The 20,073-nt window shown below is 37.6% G+C and overlaps 1 protein-coding gene across 1 annotated transcript in view; it reads left to right on the forward strand.

Annotated features, from left to right (window-relative positions):
- HPSE2 (heparanase 2 (inactive)) overlaps positions 1-20,073 on the forward strand; it is a 703,572-nt gene that overhangs the window by 410,971 nt on the left and 272,528 nt on the right. Inside the window, exons 4-5 of the mRNA XM_027857706.1 lie at positions 5,466-5,639; positions 14,440-14,611. Of these exons, the coding sequence (XP_027713507.1) occupies positions 5,466-5,639; positions 14,440-14,611 (346 nt within the window). The remainder of the gene's footprint in view (positions 1-5,465; positions 5,640-14,439; positions 14,612-20,073) is intronic.

Consider the following 20,073-nt stretch of genomic DNA (forward strand, 5'->3'; position numbering starts at 1 on the left):
CCTTGTTCATAATTATTTAATAAATACTCCCTGAATAAACAAATGAATGAAGGGTGTGTGTGTGTGTGTGTGTGTGTGTGTGTGTGTGGTATAGACATAGTCTCTTATCCTGAGGATGTTATAATCAGAAGGAGTTTGGATCTAGTGAGTAAACTGTGTGTACCTCCTGCTTAATAAATTCCTTAGCAATCAAGATGTAGTAGATATTGTGCCACCAAAGCTATTTCATTGTTTGCCTTGAATTCCGATCATTTTCCTTGTTGGATATTTATTTACATGGCAATGCATAGTTTGTACAAGGAGATCATCAGAGTAATGAAATTCATGGAGCTAAGATTCAGAAATAAAGATTTGGGCTAAGCAGTGGATCGCAGATTAGGAGTTGACATACACAAAATGGGGAAGCTAGGCAGTACAATGGATAGTACACCAGGTCTGGAGGCAGGAAGACTCAGCTTCCTGAGTTCAAATCTGGCCTCAGACATTTAATAGTTGTGTGACCCTAGACAAGTCACTTAACCATGTTTGCCTCAGTTTCCTCATCTGTAAAATGAACTAGAGAAGGAAATGGCAAACCACTCCAGTATCTTTGTCAAGAAAACCCCAAATAGGGTCATGAAGAGTTGGAAATGACAGAAAAATGACTGAACAACAACAAAATACCCAGAATACCAGGAATCAGACCATTTCTCTGGCACAATCTGTCTTGCCAAATCTACAGGCTTTTAGTGGTGGCAGCTCACATTCCCTGTCCCCTCATTCTCCCTTATCATCATCACCATCATCATCATCATCATCATCATCAACAACAACAAGAACAAGCATTTATTAAGCACCTGTTTTATGCCAGGCCCTGCACTAAGTATTGAACACACAAGAAAGGCAAAAAAAGTCCCTGTTATCAAGGACCTCACAGTCTAATGGGGAGACATCATGCAAACAACTGTGTACAAATGAGATCTACATAATACACAAGGAAAATGAGGGGTAATCTCAGAGGGAAGATAACTAATGGAGGTGGGGGAGGGGAAGCCTGGGAAAGGCCTTTTGTAGAAAGGATTTGAGCTGAATCTGGAAGGAAGCCAGGAAAGCCAGGAGATGGAGATGAGGGAGAACATTCCAGGCATGGGGACAGAGTGAAAAGATTTGCTTACTTAGCTGCACCTGATGGTCTGTGGCTGCTACACTGAAGAGTTCAGTATGACTTAACGACAAGGACGATCCATCTAATATACTATGATGGAATTCACCCATTTCTTTGTTCGTTCATTCATTCATTCACTTCTTCATTCATTCATTCGTTCATTCATTCATTCTTAGACTTATAGAATCTCAGACTTGAAAGGCAACTTCAAAGTCACGTCTTCCAACCCACACCTGAACCAGAATGCCTCTTAGTTACAACATCCCCACCAAGTGATCACCTAGCCTCTGTCTGAAGACTTCTGATGATTAGGAACTCATTTCTTCCCAGTGCTACCCATTTCACTTTTGGATATCTCTCATTGTTAGGAAGTGTTTTGCTTATACCAAGCCAAAATCTGTCTGTCTCTCTGCAACTTTCACATATTGCTTTTAGTTCTGCCCTCTCAGACCAAGTAAAACAAATCTGATCCCTCTTCTAAATAGTTTAAATACTTGAAGATAGCTCTTGTCCCCATCCCCCCAGTCTTCTTCACTTTAGGAAAACATCCTCAGTTCTGTCAGCCAATCCTTATATGGCATGGTTGTGAATCCCTCTGCCATCCTAGCCACCCTCCTCTGAATATGCTCCAGTTTATCTGTGCCCTCCCAGACCTGAGTGCAATGCCCCCAGATGTGGTCCAAGTCAGGTAATACTGACACTGTTTTTGGTACTAGTAATTTAGCCTAAGATTTATTTTAAATGTTTTAGTTGCCATTGTTGACCCATATTGAGTTTGGGTCCACTAAGACCCTTAGTTGTTTTCTTTCTATGACACAAACTGTTATCAAGCCATTGCCATACCCATTCTGTACTTATGGAGTTAATTTTTTGGGGGGTAAAAAGAAGCAATTGAGGTTAAGTGACTTGCCCAGGGTCCCACAGCTAGTATGTCTGAGGCCAAATTTGAACTCAGGTCCTCCTCACTCCAGGGTCAGTGTTCTATCCACTGCACCTCCTGGCAGCCCCTGGAGTTGATTTTTTGAACCTAAGTGTAGGACTTTATATCCGTTTCTGTTAAATTTAACTTATGAGATTCAGCTTAGCATTCCAAAGTAGTAAGAACTTTTTTTTAATCTCAATTGCCATCTAACACCGGGGTCAGCAAACTCCAGCCTGCTGCTTGTTTTTGTACAAGGTAAGAATGGTTTTTACATTTTAAGATACAATAAAACTTTATTTGCAAATATAAAAACCATTCTTGGCTCTCTACTCCATACAAAAACAGGCAATGGGAAGACTTGGCTTGCAGGCTGTAGGTTGCCAGGTTGCCATTTGTGATCTAATACATTCACTGTGCTTGCCAGCTTTTGTCATCCATAAATTCATTAAGCATCAGGCTTTTACTTACATACAAGTCCTTGATTTAAAAAAATGCTTAAAAGAACTTAAGGAAAGATCACTGGGGCATTGCACTAGTGACCTCCCCCTATTTGACAGTTATCCATTGATTGCCATCTACTGGTTATTTCAGCCACATTGCATCTATGTAATGGTACCATATCTTGTCCACATCTGTCTGTCTTGTTGCCGAGGATAGCATGAGAGACTTTGTAAAATGCTTGGCTGGAATTAAGTAATACAGTGTCTATGCCATATATGGCGTAAGGTAATATGGCATTACCCTGTTCTATCAAAAGACAGGCCTGTCTATCTATTGGAAATAGAAGAGAAATGAAAGCTAGTATAGCATGGCCCATTCTTGATGAACTCATGCTGGCTCATAGTGATCACCATTTCCTTTTCTAAATATTCCTACATCATCTTATTAATAATATGTTCTAAAAATTTGCCAGTGGTTGAAGCCAAGGCCAACAGGCTATAGACAAGAAAATGACCTTCCTCTTTTCCAGTTCAATGATACCTCTCCTGTTCACCAGAGTATTTTAAAGGTCACTAACAGGGGCTGAGCAATGGCATCAACAAATTCTTATTCTTACAATACCAGGGAATATAATTTGCTTGGGCCAAATGACTTGAACTTCATCGCTCAAGTGAAAGTGCTCTCACCAAACCTACCAGTGATCTCTTATTTGCCAGATTCAGTGACCCTTTTTTCAGTCCCCATCCTTCTTGACCTCCCTGTACCTTTTGACATTGCATCTCTGTCTCCTCTTGCCAACTCTCTAGAAGTTTTGTGTCACCGCTTTCTCTTGTCTGGTTGTTCTTTCTCAATATCTATTTTTTTAGATCATAACACATGTCCTGATTCCCAAGACTTGTAGATAAATACAGGGAATTAATACTTTTACTCCCTACCTTCAAAGGCTGTTGTAAAAAAAAAAATGCCAATTCAGGGGCATGTAGGTGGCGCAGTGGATAGAGCACCGGCCCTAGAGTCACGAGGACCTGGGTTCAAATGCGACTTCAGACACATAACACTCATTAGCTGTGTGACTCTGGGCAAGTCACTTAACCCCAGTTGCCTTAAAATACTAATTTTAAAGTTCCATATAAATGTGAACTGGTTTTTTTTTCACATTTACTTAGCATTTTGTGGCTCAGAATTCAATTGTATTTGAGTCAAACCACCAAAAATTTATTAAGCACCCACTGCATGCAAAGTGCTATTCTAGGTTCTGAGGCTATGGAGAAATAAATGAAATAGCCCCTACCCTCAAGGAACTTACTTTCTGTTATTCTCTTTTTGTAAATCTAGACTTCCCAATTCTAGACCTGCAGTGCCATTTTTTTTTTACCTATAGGAAATAATTATTGTACTTCCTATCTCAGTGCAGTATAGTGGAAAGAATTCTGCATTTGAAGTCAGAGGGATTGGGTCCAAATCCTGGCTCTGCCACTTGTTACTTAATTTAAGTGAACAAGTCACTTAAACAATCTAAGCCTTGATTTCTTTTTCTGTGAAATGAAGACAGTCTATTGAATTGCTTACTAGCTGAGGGAGATGGGAGGGAAAGGAGGGAAGAAGAAAATTTGGAAATCAAAATTTTGTAAAAAAAAAATGAATGTTAAAAATTGTCTTTACATGTAATTAGAAAAAACAAAATACTATTCAAATGGAGATAGTCACACCAGTGCTTTAAAGAGTTGTTATGAACTACAAATAAGTCACTGTACATATAGCACTTTGCTATGGGCTCCTATCTACTGGAGAGATGCTGTTATTAGCTTCCTTTAATTTCCCAAATATCTTCTTGTCCCCCTTTTATGCATTTGTCATGTGTTAGTATTATATTGTATATATTTTATATATATACATATATATACATATATATACTGTTGTGTACATTTGTACTATATTGTTGGGATGGGAGTGGGTATCACAAAACTGGGACATCCCTCAACCAATGACTATCAAACTCCAACTTTTTCCACCCCTTACTATGACTCAGACTAGCCAAGCTTCAAGAAGGCAGAAACTTGTATTATGATAGCAGTAGGGATGGGAATTGGACCTGTGATTTCATTAATATAGGAGCTCCCAGCTAAGTAAACTCCCTCTACTAATGCAGACTAGCACCTTCTCTGCAACTCATAATCTGATAGAATTGTTTTCCTCCAAACAGACAAGCTTTTTCCAATCCCCTCTAATTCTGTCGTCTTCCCTCTGTTGGTTATTTCCAATTTATCCTATATAAAGCTGTTTGTATGTAATTATTTGCATGTTGTTTTCCTCTTTTGAACTGTCAGTTCCTTGAAAACAGAGTGTCTTTTGCTTTCCTTTGTGTCCCCAGAACTTAGCAGAGAGCTTGGTATATAATGGGTGCTTAATAAATGTTCATTGCCTGTCGCAGGCATAATTTGAACCCAGGTCTTCTTGGTTCTGAGGCTGGTTCTCTAGGTACTTTGCTCTATTGCTCCTCTGCATTATGGTAACCTTTAATAAATACTAGTTAGGAAGGAAGGAAGGAAAGAAGGAAGGAAGGAAGGAAGGAAGGAAGGAAGGAAGGAAGGAAGGAAGGAAGGAAAGAAGGAAGAAAGGAAGGAAACAATCATTTTTTATTTGCCAGGCACTGTGCTAAGTGCTTTACAAATATTATCTCATTTGATCCTCACAACAACCCTGGAAGATAGCTATTATTATTACCATTTTGCATTTGAAGAAATTGAGTCAGACAATGACCTGAACCAGGGTCACGCAGCTAATAAGTACATGGGGTCAGATTTGAACTCAGGTCTTCCTTTCAGGATGAGCGCTCTATCCATTTGCTACCTAATTACCTCTCAATTGAATCCACTCCCTTCTTTGAAATCCTTGACCTCTTCTTCTCGTATGGAATTTTTGTTTGAGAATTACAAGCCTGCCTTTGCTTCTTCCCAGCCAGGTCTCTAGACAAACTCTATAACTTCGCTGATTGCTCTGGGCTGCACCTGATCTTCGCCTTGAACGCGCTGCGACGCAATCCTAACAATTCCTGGAACAGCTCGAGCGCACTGGGTCTGGTTAAATACAGCGCCAGTAAAAAATACAACATTTCTTGGGAGCTGGGCAATGGTGAGTAAAGATGTTGTCTTCTCTGCTCTGAAAAGGTTGAGGTGGAAAGTGAGGACAAGTTGGTGGCCCTTCCTATCGGACAGTCACCTGGGCACGCATCAGGAAAACACGAGAGATGCCTGGTCTTTAAGAGGAGCTCCCCAAGCTTAGGGTCCAAATAGCCTGTTTAGCTCAACTCACCCTTGTGGAGTTACAATCACTTTTATGCCTGGATCTTCTTGTTTGAGTTTCCCACTAGCCAGAACTATGATTGTTCCCATTTGACAGGCAAAAAAACTGAGACTCTAAGAGGTTACAATCACTTTTACACTTGAATCTTCTCACTGGAGTTTCCATTAGCCAGCAAGTATGGTTGTTCCCATTTGACAGGCAACAACACTGAGACTTCCATGCGCCTTAACACAGCTGGTGAATGACAGAGTCCACATTCCAACTTATGGCCCCAAGTCTAGTTCTTTCATCTTTTTTTTTTTTAATTGTACATATTTTTCAATTAACAAGCATTTATTTTCTCTTCCTGCCACCTCCTCCCATTGATGAGAAGGGGAATAAATATAAAAGCAAAGCCCTTGTGACAAATATACATGCAGTCAAGAAAAAAACAAATCCCTACAATGGCTGTGTCCAGAAATGTGTATCTCATTCTGCATCTTGAGCCCATCACTTTTCTATCGGGAGGTAAGCCTTTCCACCACACCATCTTGCCTCTGTGAAATGTAATGCATTGGGGAGCAAACTGCTCATTTGGGTGAATGCCTGGATTTTTCAGGCTCACCTTTTTGTTTGCTTAACTTTATGGGACTCTGAAAATGACTGGCCAGGGATTTGAAAGCATATCACTATGGCTGCTTTTGGGGGGTTTGTTTTGTTACTGCTGTTACACCTACAGCGACTTGATTCAGAGCATGGGAATAAAACCACACGTGAACTTGACTGTTTCTCTTTTAACCAGGATACAGCCCATCTGTAACAGCCAGGATCATATTTTCCCTCTGGTAATTTAACCTTTTTTATGTGAGACCTTCTTCTGGAGAATCTGGGATTCATTCCTATTACAGAATCAATGCTAATTATGATTTCATTTTGAGTAATAGCCATCTGAACTGAAAACATGCCAGCATCCTCATGAATGGCTTTGTAATTTAATGCACTGCTCTTTGTCAATACTGATGCTAAAGAAATACAGCATGCCCTTGTCGTTCTTGGATTCTGAGCTCCCCTGGAATAGGGGAATCTCTGAATCCAAAGACAAGGCACTTGGAGGAAGATGAACAAGAGTCACACAAATCCCTCCTCATTTCTCCCCACTTTTCTCTGGTGACAGACAGCTGTGAGAATCTGTACCTAACCTCTTGGTGCCTCAGTTTTCTCCCCTTAGCTGACACATATTTCCTCTTCTCAAACTTTCTTATTTCTGTCCCTTTCTCTTCATCCCAGCATTCTCCACTTCTCAGAGGGAGAAGGAGAGAATAGGGAAATACTGTAAGGGGAGGAATGGATTGGGCAGCCTGGATCAGATTGGAAAAGCATGACATTAGCATCTTCAAGTCCTGAAATCTCAGTTGAAGCATTGATGTCCTCTGAGACTACACATGTGGTAAATCAGAGAATGGTCTGGGATTTGGGATGATTTACAGAATTGGGAAATTTTCTTCCTGGTCCCTTTATGTCCTCAATCTCAGCCCCAGTCACCCTAAGCACAATTCCCTACCTCCGTCTAATCTGAGTCCTCTAACTTGTGTTTTCCCAAAATGACCCAGATCCACAATTAACCTATGCTACCTCACTCTACCCCTGTCTATGAATGGAATTTCAATTCACTGAGATCTAAGGAGATTGATTGGCTTAACTGAAGGACAGATAGAAGGGAAATATTTATTGAGTCAAAAGAGGAGCTGGAAAACTACAAGTAAGAGAAACTTTTTTGAGGACTGTGTAGACCAACGTGGTAGACAAAAGAAACTTTAGAAAGATCATCAAGTTTGCACATCTCTAAAAGGTTAAGTAATAATGGATTGCTTATATTTTAAAAGAGGGTGAAGAGACAATTGCCCTTTTGTTATAGTCCATCAAGTCTAAAAGTTAATGAAGGAAGATAGGAAAAAATACCCTTAGAGAAAGAGAGGGGAAGAGAAGAGAGGAATTTGTTACTTCTTGTAATATGGACATTACTGAAGGAAAAGAAGTTCAGGGGAATAAGGATATTACAAACCTTTTTATTATCTGAGCCAAAGCATATTTTTAAAAATAAACATATTAATGTAAAGTCAGTAAAGTGAGGAGAGGACTTGCCTGACACAAGAAGGAGGAAGACAAGGATTTGAAAGAGAAAGAAGAATTAGGAAGAAGATCGCTTCAGGCAAAACAGACTATAGACCCAGAGAGCAGTTACAAAAAGGAATGCAGTTAGAAAGTGTACAAGACTTATTGGTTTGGGGGTGGGCTGGGAGAAGAAGGAAAGGAGAGAAAACAGATTGATTTGCTATAAGGAAAATAATTGTCCATGCCTGTTGCTTAATTCATTAGCTTTTTAAATTTTGATTTTTTTTCTTACGGAAATGGTGGAGGATCGGATAGGAGAAGCATTACAACAGGATTTGATAAAGGGAAATACAAATGTAACACTCATATGCATGAATGAGAATGGAATAAATTCACTCACAAATTAGAAGAGGTTGTCAAAGGGGCAGAATAGAAAGTAATTTGTTGGTTAAAGAAACATACTTAAAACATAAAGATATATTGACAGTTAAGAGAATAAGGTAGATTAGAATGTATCATGCTTCAGCTGAATCATGGAAAGTGAGAATAGTAATGGTGATTTTAGACAAGATAGCAACCAAACAAATATGGTTAAAAGAAATCAGCAGGGAAGCTATGTTATTGCTGAAAGTACCATAGATAATGAATCAGTAGCAATATTAATATATCAAATGGCATACCATCTACTTAAGGTACTTTAAGTACTTAAGGAAAAATAAATTTATTTACAAGACGCTCTAATAGTGAAACAGTAGTTCTTCAACGTATTTCTTCAGACTTGGACAAATTGAACAGAAAGAGAAATAAGTCAGAAATTAAGGATTTGAAGAAAATATTTGAACTGAATATGATGCATCTTTAGCAATTATTGAATGGTTATTTTTAGGAAATAACTGATTTCTAGCTTCACATAGTGTTCCTAGAAAAATTGATCATGTGCAGAAGACATAAATAACTCATGAATTCAGAAAAATAGTAAACATTTTTATAGATTTAATTAGTCTACAAGCATATTAAGTAGTAAATGTGTACCAGGCACTGTGATAAGTATTGAGGACACAAAGAAAGAAAAAGATATGGTGTCCCTTCAAAGTGCTCATGTTTTAATAAAAGAGACAACATACAAATACCTTTACATATAAGACATATTTAGTGCAAATGGAAGATAATCTCAGAGGGCAAGTATTAGCAGTGGCAGGAATAAAATAAAAATTTAATGTAATTAAAATGTAAACAATAAGGAAAATGTGACTCAAGAATCCATACTTGAATGTAGATGAAATATTGTCATCCTAAAGAATAAGTGGGTCAAAAGCTAATCATAAAATAATAAATGCATTAAATAATATTATCGCAATGAGATACTATTCAAAATGTGTATGATACAACTAAAGCAGTCCTTAGGCAAATGTGTATATCCTTGAACAAATATATCTGCAAAAGAGCTAGCTACTGACTTGAACAAACAGCTTCGGAAACTAGAAAATCAAAAGTCAACAATCCTCAAACAAACCAGAAATAGAAATTCTGAAAATCAGAGAGGAGTTAAACAAAAATTGAAAACAAAACTAAAAAAAAAAACCTTTTACACTAATCAATAAAAATGAGGGTTTTGGTTTTGGTTTTGTTTTGTTTTTTTAAGACCAATATAGTGTACAACCCATTTGCTCCTTAGTTTTTTAAAAGAGAATAATGGAAAATCATAGTACCAAAATCAAAATGTGAAGGGAGAATTCACAGCAAATAGAGAAGAAATAAAGAAAATTATCAGAAATTGCTATACCCAATTATATACCAACAATATTGAAAACATAAATGAAATGGATGAATATTTTAAAAATATAAAATATCCAATGAACAAAACTCAGGACTTATAAATACAAATTATTCCTTAGAGAAATAATGCAATTGAAATAATAAAGAATATATTCATTGTTGATAGTTGAGCAATGCCGATATAATAAAAATGACAGTGCCTAAATTGAATTTATGATTTAATGTACCCATGAAACTTTCAGATGGTTACTTCATAGAGGTAGACAAAATAGCATTTCAATTTACTTAGAGGAACAAAAAAAATGAAGAATTTCAAAGGAAATAATAAAAATGTAGGAATGATTGAGCAAATTTTAAACTATTTATGAAGTAGTAACTATTTGGAACTCGTTCAAAAAGGCAAAATGGTATAGTGGCTGACTTTGGAGAAAGAAAAACTTACCTTCAAATTCTGCCCCTGTTGCATACTAACCCCTGGGTAAGTCATTTATCTGCTCAGTAAGACCAGGCAACTTTCTAAGACTACAAATTGAAAAGCAGATGCCAGCCTCTCTTGGTAGAGGGAGTTCCTTACTGGGACTTCCCTATACCAATGAAACCACAGGTCCTATCCAAAAACAGAAATAGTGGGACATACTAGACAAGCAAGCTCTAAACAAGCAAACAAGCAAGCCAAATACACAATAACTTTGATAAATTAAAAATCACAATCTATTAGGTGAATTAAACAAGAATTGTTAGGAAAACTGGAAAATGGTTAGGCAGAAAATAGATGAGGATGAGCATGTTATACCATATACCGAAATAAACTTCCACAATGTCAGCAATATTAACACATAAACTAGAGGATAACAGAAGGTGGTATCTTTCAGATATTTGTGAAGGGAATTCATAACTAAACAAGGGATAGAGGAGATCATAACAGACAATTTCCATTATATGGAATTTTAAAATTTTTGCTTGAGCAAAATCAAGGCAGCTAAAATACAAAGAGAAGTTGCTGAGTTAAAAAAATTCTTTGCATCATATATGTTTGATCTAAAATATAGAGGGAAGAGACACAAGGAGACTTTCTCCAACAAACAAGTAGACAAAGGATATGAGCAGTTCTCAAGAGAAGAAAGGCAAGGGGCAGCTAAGTGGCACAGTGGATAGAGCACCAGCCCTGGAGGCAGGAGGACCTGAGTTCAAATCTGACCTCAAACACTTGACACTTACTAGCTGTGTGACCCTGGGAAAGTTGTTTAACCCCATTGCCTAGCCAAAAAAACCCAAAACAAAAAAGAGAAGAAAGGCAACTCTCAATAATCACATGAAAATTCTTCCAATCAATTATTGAAAATAATTGAAAAATGAAAAGAAAATGAAAAATGAAAAAAAACCCTAAGGTTTTATTTTATCAGATCAAGTTGGCAAAGATGATAAAAGATAAAAAGGGCCAGTGTAGAAAGGGCTGTGGAAAAACAGGCATCGTAACACACTGTTGGTGGAGCAATCAACTGATCCGTCCATTCTGTCAATAATTTGGAATTATACGAGAATACATAATAAACTATTCATTCCCCTTAACCTAGCCATCATCCTATTGAGCATGTATGCCAAGGGGAAGGAAGGAAAGAGGGAAGAAGGGAAGGAAGGAAGGAATGAGGGAAGGAAGGAAAGAAGGAAGGAAGGAAGGAATGAAGGAAGGAAGAAAGGAAGGAAGTTAAGCACTTAGAATGTGCCAGACACCGTGCTAAGCAATGGAGACAAAAATACAAACAAAAAGAAATGCAGTTCCTGCCCTCAAGTAGCTCACATTCTGATGGAAAACACCCCACGACAGGAAGCTAATAAGCATGGTAAGCGGGTAATTTTGACCAGTCTTGTTAAAAAATGTTTCCTAAAAATGTAACACAAAATGCATGCAGCATTGTAAATAAAATTAATGTGGAAAGGCCTCAAAACTCTGACCAGGTAGGATAGTTAATGTTAGTACCATGCCTCTAAAATGAAAGGATATCCCTGATAGTAATTAAAATCAGTTTTTTTCCAGGGAATATTTTATCAAGGAAAGAAATTTGTTTGGATAAGATATCTCCTCTGATAGAATATAAATTCCTTAAGCAGGAATTATTTCCTTTTTTCTCTTTATATGTGCAGTACCTAATACATAGTAGGTGCTTAATACTCTATTTTTTAAAAAAAAATAATTTGTATTCAACTTTATTAATGGTATAAAACCTTTTTAACTCAGTAAAATATTCTATCATTCATCTTATTTTAGTTAAACATGATTAAATATCCTTAAATGCTGGGTTTAACAATAATAGCTAGCCTTTATGTAATATAAACTTTTAAGGTTGCAAAGCACTTTATATTTGTTATCTTATTTAGTTCCAGATTTGTTACAGTGGTACACTGATTCCAAGATCTGGATCTAAGTTCAGGTTTTTTTCCACTATTTGATGTTAATGACTGTCATAGATGAGAAAAAATATCTTATAAACATACATAGCTCCAAATCAAAGAAATACGTCGTTGACTGTACTTGCTAAACCATGGTGCTCATTTTTCAGTCCTATCCACCAATTATACAAAGGTTTAATAAATAGTCATTCATTGATTTTTATTTGCTGCATGGAATCTATATTTTAATAACTGAATTGGAAGCAAGAAGGAATACACAGTAAAATCTCCAAGCTTTCATTGAGCTCTTCTGAATAATCAAACACACAGCCAGTGAGGAGAGATGGAAAGACGATTCTGGGGGGCTTTGCAGATAAGTAGGAGAATGGCAGGTGAACTTCAGTGTGGAAATTCAAGGTAAAGAACTTATGAAAAAATAACTCAAATACGAGTCAAGGATGAGAAGTTTTAAGCCATGAGTTATGTATGGCCTTGAAGACATTGGTTTATTGAGCAGCTAAGGATGCCCCAAATCAAGAAGGGCAAGGGAAATAAAACTCAAAACATTATTTCATGTTTTAAAAAGTTGTAACTCTGGGGAAGTCCCTTCACCTCAGTTTCCTCATCTGTAAAGTGGAGATCATAATAGCACTTCCTCTTGGGAATGATTGAACAAGATAGTACTTGTAAAGCGCTTCAAAGGCACAGTGACTGGCACATAGTTAGTGCTATATAAATATTAGCTATTATTGTTGTTGTTCTTATTATTACAAGGCAACATTATATGCAGGATAGAATTTTGCATTTTAAAGTCAGGAGACATGAGGTTTGAATCCTGCATTTAATATCTATGTGATCATGGGTGAATCTCTTACTCATTCAGTAATTCTTAAAGACCCTCATCTATAGACAGCTTGCTAATTAACAACAGCAGAGAGAATTTCCACACTGAGAATTGCCGCCACCTCCGTTTCTTCCACTGTAAAATAGGGATAATAATATATGCCCTATCTGCCAAATATAGAATAAATATAGAACAAATATAGAATAACTATAGAATAAATAGAATAAATATAGGACTTAAAATGCCATATAAATTTGACCTGTTACTATTGCAAACAGTAAACATTCAATAAAATGTAGAGAACATTGCAGACCATATGTGTGCACAGAGGAGACATGGCATGGAGGAAAGGGTTCTGGACCTGTATTCAGGAAGGCCTGGGTTCAAATCTTACTTTACCTACTTCTTTTCCTTGTGGTAACAGACAAATCACTCAACCTTTGGGAGTCTTAGACAATTCTTTAAGACTTGTATGCTAAATTATAGATGGTTGGGATTTTCATCAGTGACAGACTTCTGTACTGCCAAAACCACAAGTCCTGGCATGTTAATGTACTGAAGGGGTGGGGGAGGAAAGGAAATAATCATTTCTTTAACACCTCCTGTGTGCCAAATGCTGTGCTAAACATGTTACAAACATTATTTAATTTGACCCTCATGACAACCGTACATCCACAGAAAACAAGGCCTTTGAAGGCTGTTTCGTTTCTATCTTTGTTTTCCTAGCACCTAGTACAATGACTAGTAGTACATAGTAGACCCTTAAAAATGCTGATTGATTGATTGATTGGATGCTGATGGTGATGCAAAGAAAACATATCTTCAAAGAGCTTAGAATCCAGTATGGGCAGTGGTAAAATAAAATACACCCATACAACTACTGTAAAAAATAGAATGTGGCCACATAATATCTCCTGAGATGTAATGCTAGGACAGTTTAGAGGGGAATTCAAAATCATGAAGCATCTCCAAATAGTCCTCTGTCTGTGGAAGGATAGAAAAACAAAACTGGACAAGGCCTAGTGAAGAGTAACCAAATGATCAAGATGATTAAGAGGCCATCTTGAAAATACAGAGTAAGAAGTTGAGACTACATATAAATGTAATCTATTCCCTAAATCTGGAAACAATGAGGGCCGAGAGGGGATATGATCCAAACCTGAAACATGTTGAGGATGGACACAGGCTTGTCTTGTTCTCCAAATCCTAGTTCTCAGTAATAAGGCATCACCCCTTCTACTGTGGTAGAAATAAAATGAACTTCAGACAGTGCATAGTAAACTCATGAAACTTGTCACTCCCAAGATAGGATACAGATTGAAAATGTAAATTAGTTCAAGAAGAATTTGTATTCTTTCATGGATGAAAAAGCTCTGTAGTACACAAATTACTAAAATATCATTGGTAATAAGGGAGCAAGATATAGATGTATCACAGTGGAAATAGGCTTGGGAATAGAAGAGGAGACAAGGTTTAGCGAATAGGAAGTCCATTCTGTCCAACACTGACTTATGCTCGCTTTTTATCTAGAGCCAAACAACTATAGGACCATGCATGGCCGTGCAGTGAATGGCAGTCAGCTGGGAAAGGACTATATCCAACTAAAAAGCCTGTTGCAGCCCATCAGAACTTATTCCAGAGCCAGCTTGTACGGACCCAATATTGGGCGTCCCCGGAAGAATGTCATAGCTCTTCTAGATGGGTAAGTAAAATAGTTTTGAGCAAAAATCTTTGCAAGCAAATGACTCCCCTCCACCCCAAATTATATACTAAGTCCGTTGAGGTAGTATGTGATAATAGATAGAGTGCTGGTCTTGAAGTCAGGGATTGCTGATTCAAATCTCACTGATGCTTAGTATTTGTGTGAGAATGGGCAAGTTATTTAATCTCTCTAAGCCCCTCTAAGCTTGGAAGGTTCTCTAATAGAAGGAGATGTCTAAAGAGACTAGCATTTATGTACAGGAACGTCATGAACCATTTTAGGTTTTTAATTATATTTACAGGAGATTAAAAATGGCAAACCACTCCAGTATCTTTGCCAAGGAAACCCCAGTTGTGATCACAAAGAGTTACACACAACTGAAATGACTCAACAACAAAAACAACACAAGAATTAGAAGCAAGGGCATTTAAAGGCAAACAAAATCATAGTTGTAGCAAGTCCTGTAAGAATGGTGTCAGACATGTTAGAACTCAGTAAGTTGATTTAGGACAATTTTAAAAATAAGGTTTTTAATGCTATAGAAAATTAACAAGGCAGAACCAGATAAGATTACTGCTCAGGGTAGATGGAATGAGGATAAAAGAGAGAAGATAGCTGTTCAGTCTTTTTATTTTTGCTCCTGTTTTTTTTTCTGACAAGGAGGATTTTCATTTAGCCAGAAATTACAGAAGAAAAATGATTAATATGTAGTTGATTTTCAAGGTAAATGAGGAAACAGGTAAATTTATTTATCATTCTTATGCTTCTCTATTACCATTTCTTGTGTTAGCAAATTGAATAATCTGCTTTCTGATTATTCTTTTTTATTTGTTTTTGCAGGAATATTTCAAATACCTCTCTTTTATTGAAGGGCCATCTTGCTCACTTATGATTAGTTTCAGATAGCAGGATATATATTTTGGGTTGTATCTTAAGCTTCTTTGCTTTTTCAAATGTATTATTCCATTCCCTTCTGTAGTTGCTTATGAATAAAGAATAGTTTTGTGTTATTAGAATTATGTTTCTTTTGTATTTGAAGGTATTCCTCCTGGTTGCTTGTAGAATTTATAGTTTGGCATTGGAATTGGGAAATTTAATCGCAATATGTCTTAGAATTTGAAGTATAGAGTTTTTTTGTAGTTTTCCTTTTTGGAGGCTGAGGATTTTTCCATTGGTGCTTTTTTTCCCTTGCATTCAGAAGTTCTGGTCAGATTTCTTATATAATATCTTGTATTATGAAGTTCAGGTTTTTTGACTTGTGTTCTTCTGGGAGGCCTGTGATCCTTAAGCTGTCTTTATACAGTCTATCAAGCTCAATGTTTTTGCTTATATAGAGATGTTGTGTTCTCTAACATTATTGTTGGTAACATTATTGCTTTTTGCTTTTCTTATTACAGATTCACATTAGTGTATTTGTATTCCATCACCTTGGATTCAAAGTTTTCAAATTCTGATAATTATTTCTGCCATGCAGACCACAAAATCTGACATTTATTTTGTCTACGTTCTTCTCTCAAGGTTCTTATTTATCTCTTGATCCATTGTGGAATGTTCTTCTGTGGTCCTATGTTCTTTTGGGATCAACAGATTTCTGTGTTTCAATGGGTAATTATTCAATTTTCTTTGTCTTACAATATTTATCTAGAGATGTTTGTAATCTTTTGGTTGTCTTGTTACTAATATTTCCTTCTGATTTCAGTGTCTTCCTTATTGATTTGTCAGCTTGTGATCTAAGTTTTTAACTGGGTTTTCTTCTTCCTGAGATCTTGGGTGGTTTTAGTCCTTTTTCCTCTTTTATTGCCTTATTACTTTCTGACTACTTCCCAATTGACATTGGGTTTCCCTCAAGGCTACCTCATTCTCCTACCATGTATTTACTTTTTGTCCATCTTAGCTCTTGTTTCAAGTGACTTCTGAAGTAATGGTACCCAGCTAGATACCAATCACCTTTCCTTTAGGTCCAGTGCACCTTAGCCCCATTGCCCGATTCCCTTTCTCATTTAGTTCTCTGATGAGGCTAAATCAGTATTTGTTGCTTTTTGCAGAAGTGGTAGAAGGTAGAATAGATTTCTGCAGCTTTGGGGTTCCTCATTCCTAAGGATGACTTCAGGCAGAACAAAGTCCCACCTTCCCCTACCTCCTCCTCCTTTGCATATGGCTAGGCATAGTTGAGTTCTGCTGATTGTTGCAACAGAATGCAGGGGTAAAGGCAGGAGTGGTATGTGCTGACAGAGGCTAAAACAACAAGAAAATTGCAAAGCACATGCTAGAGTACAAGCTGATACGTTGATTTGTATGTCCTGACATAACATGGAGGTGGGTGGGCAGGTGCTAAGGGAGCTGCTGAAGAAATGGCATCCTCCACCACTGATTAACAAGGCTCCTTAGTGTCTTGTCCTGTGGAGACAGCTGTAATTACTCTACCTCTGACATGTAATCTCTCTTTTGTTTTTTGGCTGTTTTTTTGTGTTTTGTTTAGAGTAAACAGGGACTAGAGAAATGCCTAATTGTTTGTTGGTCATGTGACCCAGAACATAAATGGGGATATATAGTAAGGGTGTACCTTGCTAACCTTGATGAGTTCAAGTCACCAGCCCCAGATGACCTGTATCCTAGAGTGCTAACACAGGCTTATGTGATTACTGACCCACTATCAGTGATCTTTTAAATCAGATTATTGAGAATGGGAGAGGTATCTCAACCACAGAGAAGAGCTAATGTCTCGATTTCTTTTTTAAAGGGGAAGGTGAAGAGAATGAAATCTGAAGACTAGAAGCCAATGAGTTTGACTTTGATTCCTGGGAAGATTCTTGAATATCATTAAAACATAATTAGTGACTATCTAGAAAAGGAAATGATTATTACAACCAAACAGTAGCTTCATTAAGAAGAGGTCATGTCATACTAACCTCATTTCCTTTTTAAAGAGTTACTAGACAGGTTATTGTTATTTAGTCATTTCAGTCATGTCTGACTCTTCATGACTCCATTTGGGGTTTTCTTGGCGAAGATAGTGGAGTGGTTTGCCATTTTCTTCTCTGGCTATTTTACAGATGAGGAAACTGAGGCAAACAGAGTTAAGTGATTTGCTTAGGGTCACACAGTTATCAAGTGTCTGAGGCCAGATTTGAACTCAGGAAGGATGAGTCTTCCTGTTCCCCAATCCTGGCACTCTATCCACTGCGCCACTTAGTTACCTATAGACAGGTAGCAGAGAGGAATTTTATAAGTATGGTTTCTCAAAACATTTGACAAAGTCACTTAAAGATTTTTTGTGGTCGTGATTAAGAGCCATGAACTAGATAACAGTCCAACTAGAGGGATTCAGAAATTGTTGAATGACTCTATTCAAAGAATAATAATTAATTGTTGGATATCAGCATGGAGGAAGGTCTCTAGTAGAGTTCCCTTTAAAATTTTTATTGGCTGAAGGCATACTTCTCAAATTTAGAGATAATCAATACCGACATAGGAGGGGTAGCTGACTTGTTAGATGACAGAATCAGGGATCTCAAAAGATCTTGATAGGTTAGGGGAAGACATTAATAAAGTGAAATTTAATAGAAGTAAATCTAAAATCTTGGATTCCAAAAATTCCCAAAATCAACTTCATAAATATAGGATAAGGGTAAATGTGACAAGGCATAAGTTTAGAAAAATTTTGTAGGTTTTAGTGGGCTGAAAGCTCAATATGAGTCAAGTGTGATTTTGCAGCCCCCAAGATCTAATTTGATTTTGGACTATATTAAGAGATTCCTGACATCCATGAATAGGGAGGTTATAGTCCCACCAGACTCTCTCTAACTTAGATATTAGTATGTTCAGTTCTGGAAACTACATTTTGGGGTGCTCACTAGTAAAAGTTGGAGAGATTCCAGGGGAAAGCAATCAGGATAATGAAGAACCTTGAATACATGCCACAGGTCTGGGTCTATAATAACTGCTCCTGGGGAGGCTGAGGATGGCAGATTGCTTAGGCTCAGGAGTTCTGAGCTGCAGGCCAGCTAAAGCCAATCAGGGGTCTGCACTAAGTCCAGCACCAATATAGTGAGCCATTGGGAGCAAAAGAGGACTAGGTTGCCTAAGGAGAGGTGAACCAACTCAGCAAGAAAATGGAGGTCAATGCTCCTGTGCCAATCAGTAGTGGAAGTGGGCCCATGAGTGGCTGTTACACTTCCAGTCAGGGAAGGATAGAAAGACCCAGTCTTCAACAGAAAAGAAAGAAATAGAGAAGGAAGGAAGGGAGGGAGGGAAGGAGGAAGGAAAGAAGGAAGGAAGCATGTTTAGCTTGTAAAAGAGATAACTTTAGTAGGGGTAGGGGTGGAGAGGGTAGATCATGGGAGCTGTCTTCTAAGTATTTAAAGTAGCATCATGTGAAAGAAATGTTGGATTTGTTCTGCTTGGCTTCGAGGGCAGAATTAGGAACAGCGAGTAGAAGTTGTCAAGATGTTTGGTATGAGTAACAAATGTCCAAGCAATTAAAACCTTTCGAAAATGGAAGGGGGTACTCCAGGAAGTTGTGAGTCACTTCTCAGTAAAAGTCTTCCAGCAAAGTCTGGGTAATCATTTGCAGAATATGTTGAAGAGGAAATGATTGTTCAACACTGAGTTGGGTGAGATGGCGTCTGAGATCCCTTTCAAGTTTGAGATTCTCTGATTCTCTTTTTGAACCTGAACTGGGAGCGAGACCTGGAGGAGCTCCTGCTTTCTCAGCAGCCAAGGCTTGTAGTAGAAGTAGGTGGAACTAGACAGAGAAGACAGTTGATCAGCATTTTGTACCAGCCTGTAGGGGCTTCTCTTTATTCCTGAGAACACCTAGGGACTAAAATTTTTGTGAAACAGACTTGTGATACAAATTATTGCTGTTGTTAGACAATGTGTAAATATCTACCGTCAATCAACAAGGATGAAATATTAGGACAATTTCTAAACATTTTCTAAGTCTAATAGATGACACATAGTCGCTCCCTATGGGGAGCCTTTCTTCTGATAGGAGAAATGTCATCAGTACAGGTATATTAAACTATGGGGAGGCAAGAGGAGTTCATTTGATCTTCACAAGGACCTTGGGAAGTAGTTGCTTTTACTATACTCATTTTATAGTTGAGGAGACTGAAGCAAACGAAAGTTAAGTGATTTGCCCAGGATCACCCAGGTAGGAAGTGTCTGAGTCCAGATTTGAACTCAGGTCTTTCTGACTGCAGATCCAATCCTCTATCCTCTCTACCAGCTGCCTCTGTATAAGTGCCAGAAGGGAAGAAAGTAATGTTTGTAGTCAATGAGCCTCACCCACCCTGGACCATTCCATTCCGTTATTCAGAAAAGGCTTTTTAGGAGAAGGTGATACGCACCTAATCACCTGCTTAGTGGCCTGAGTTGTCAAGTGATGGGCAACTTGGAGTAGAATCAGGGGCTTCTTAACTATGTTTATGTTATGCGTCTTCTCAGAAGAAAGTTTTTAA

Source organism: Vombatus ursinus, unplaced genomic scaffold (assembly GCF_900497805.2).
Source record: "Vombatus ursinus unplaced genomic scaffold, bare-nosed wombat genome assembly UNPS02000749.1, whole genome shotgun sequence".
Taxonomy (NCBI): Eukaryota; Metazoa; Chordata; class Mammalia; order Diprotodontia; family Vombatidae; genus Vombatus; species Vombatus ursinus.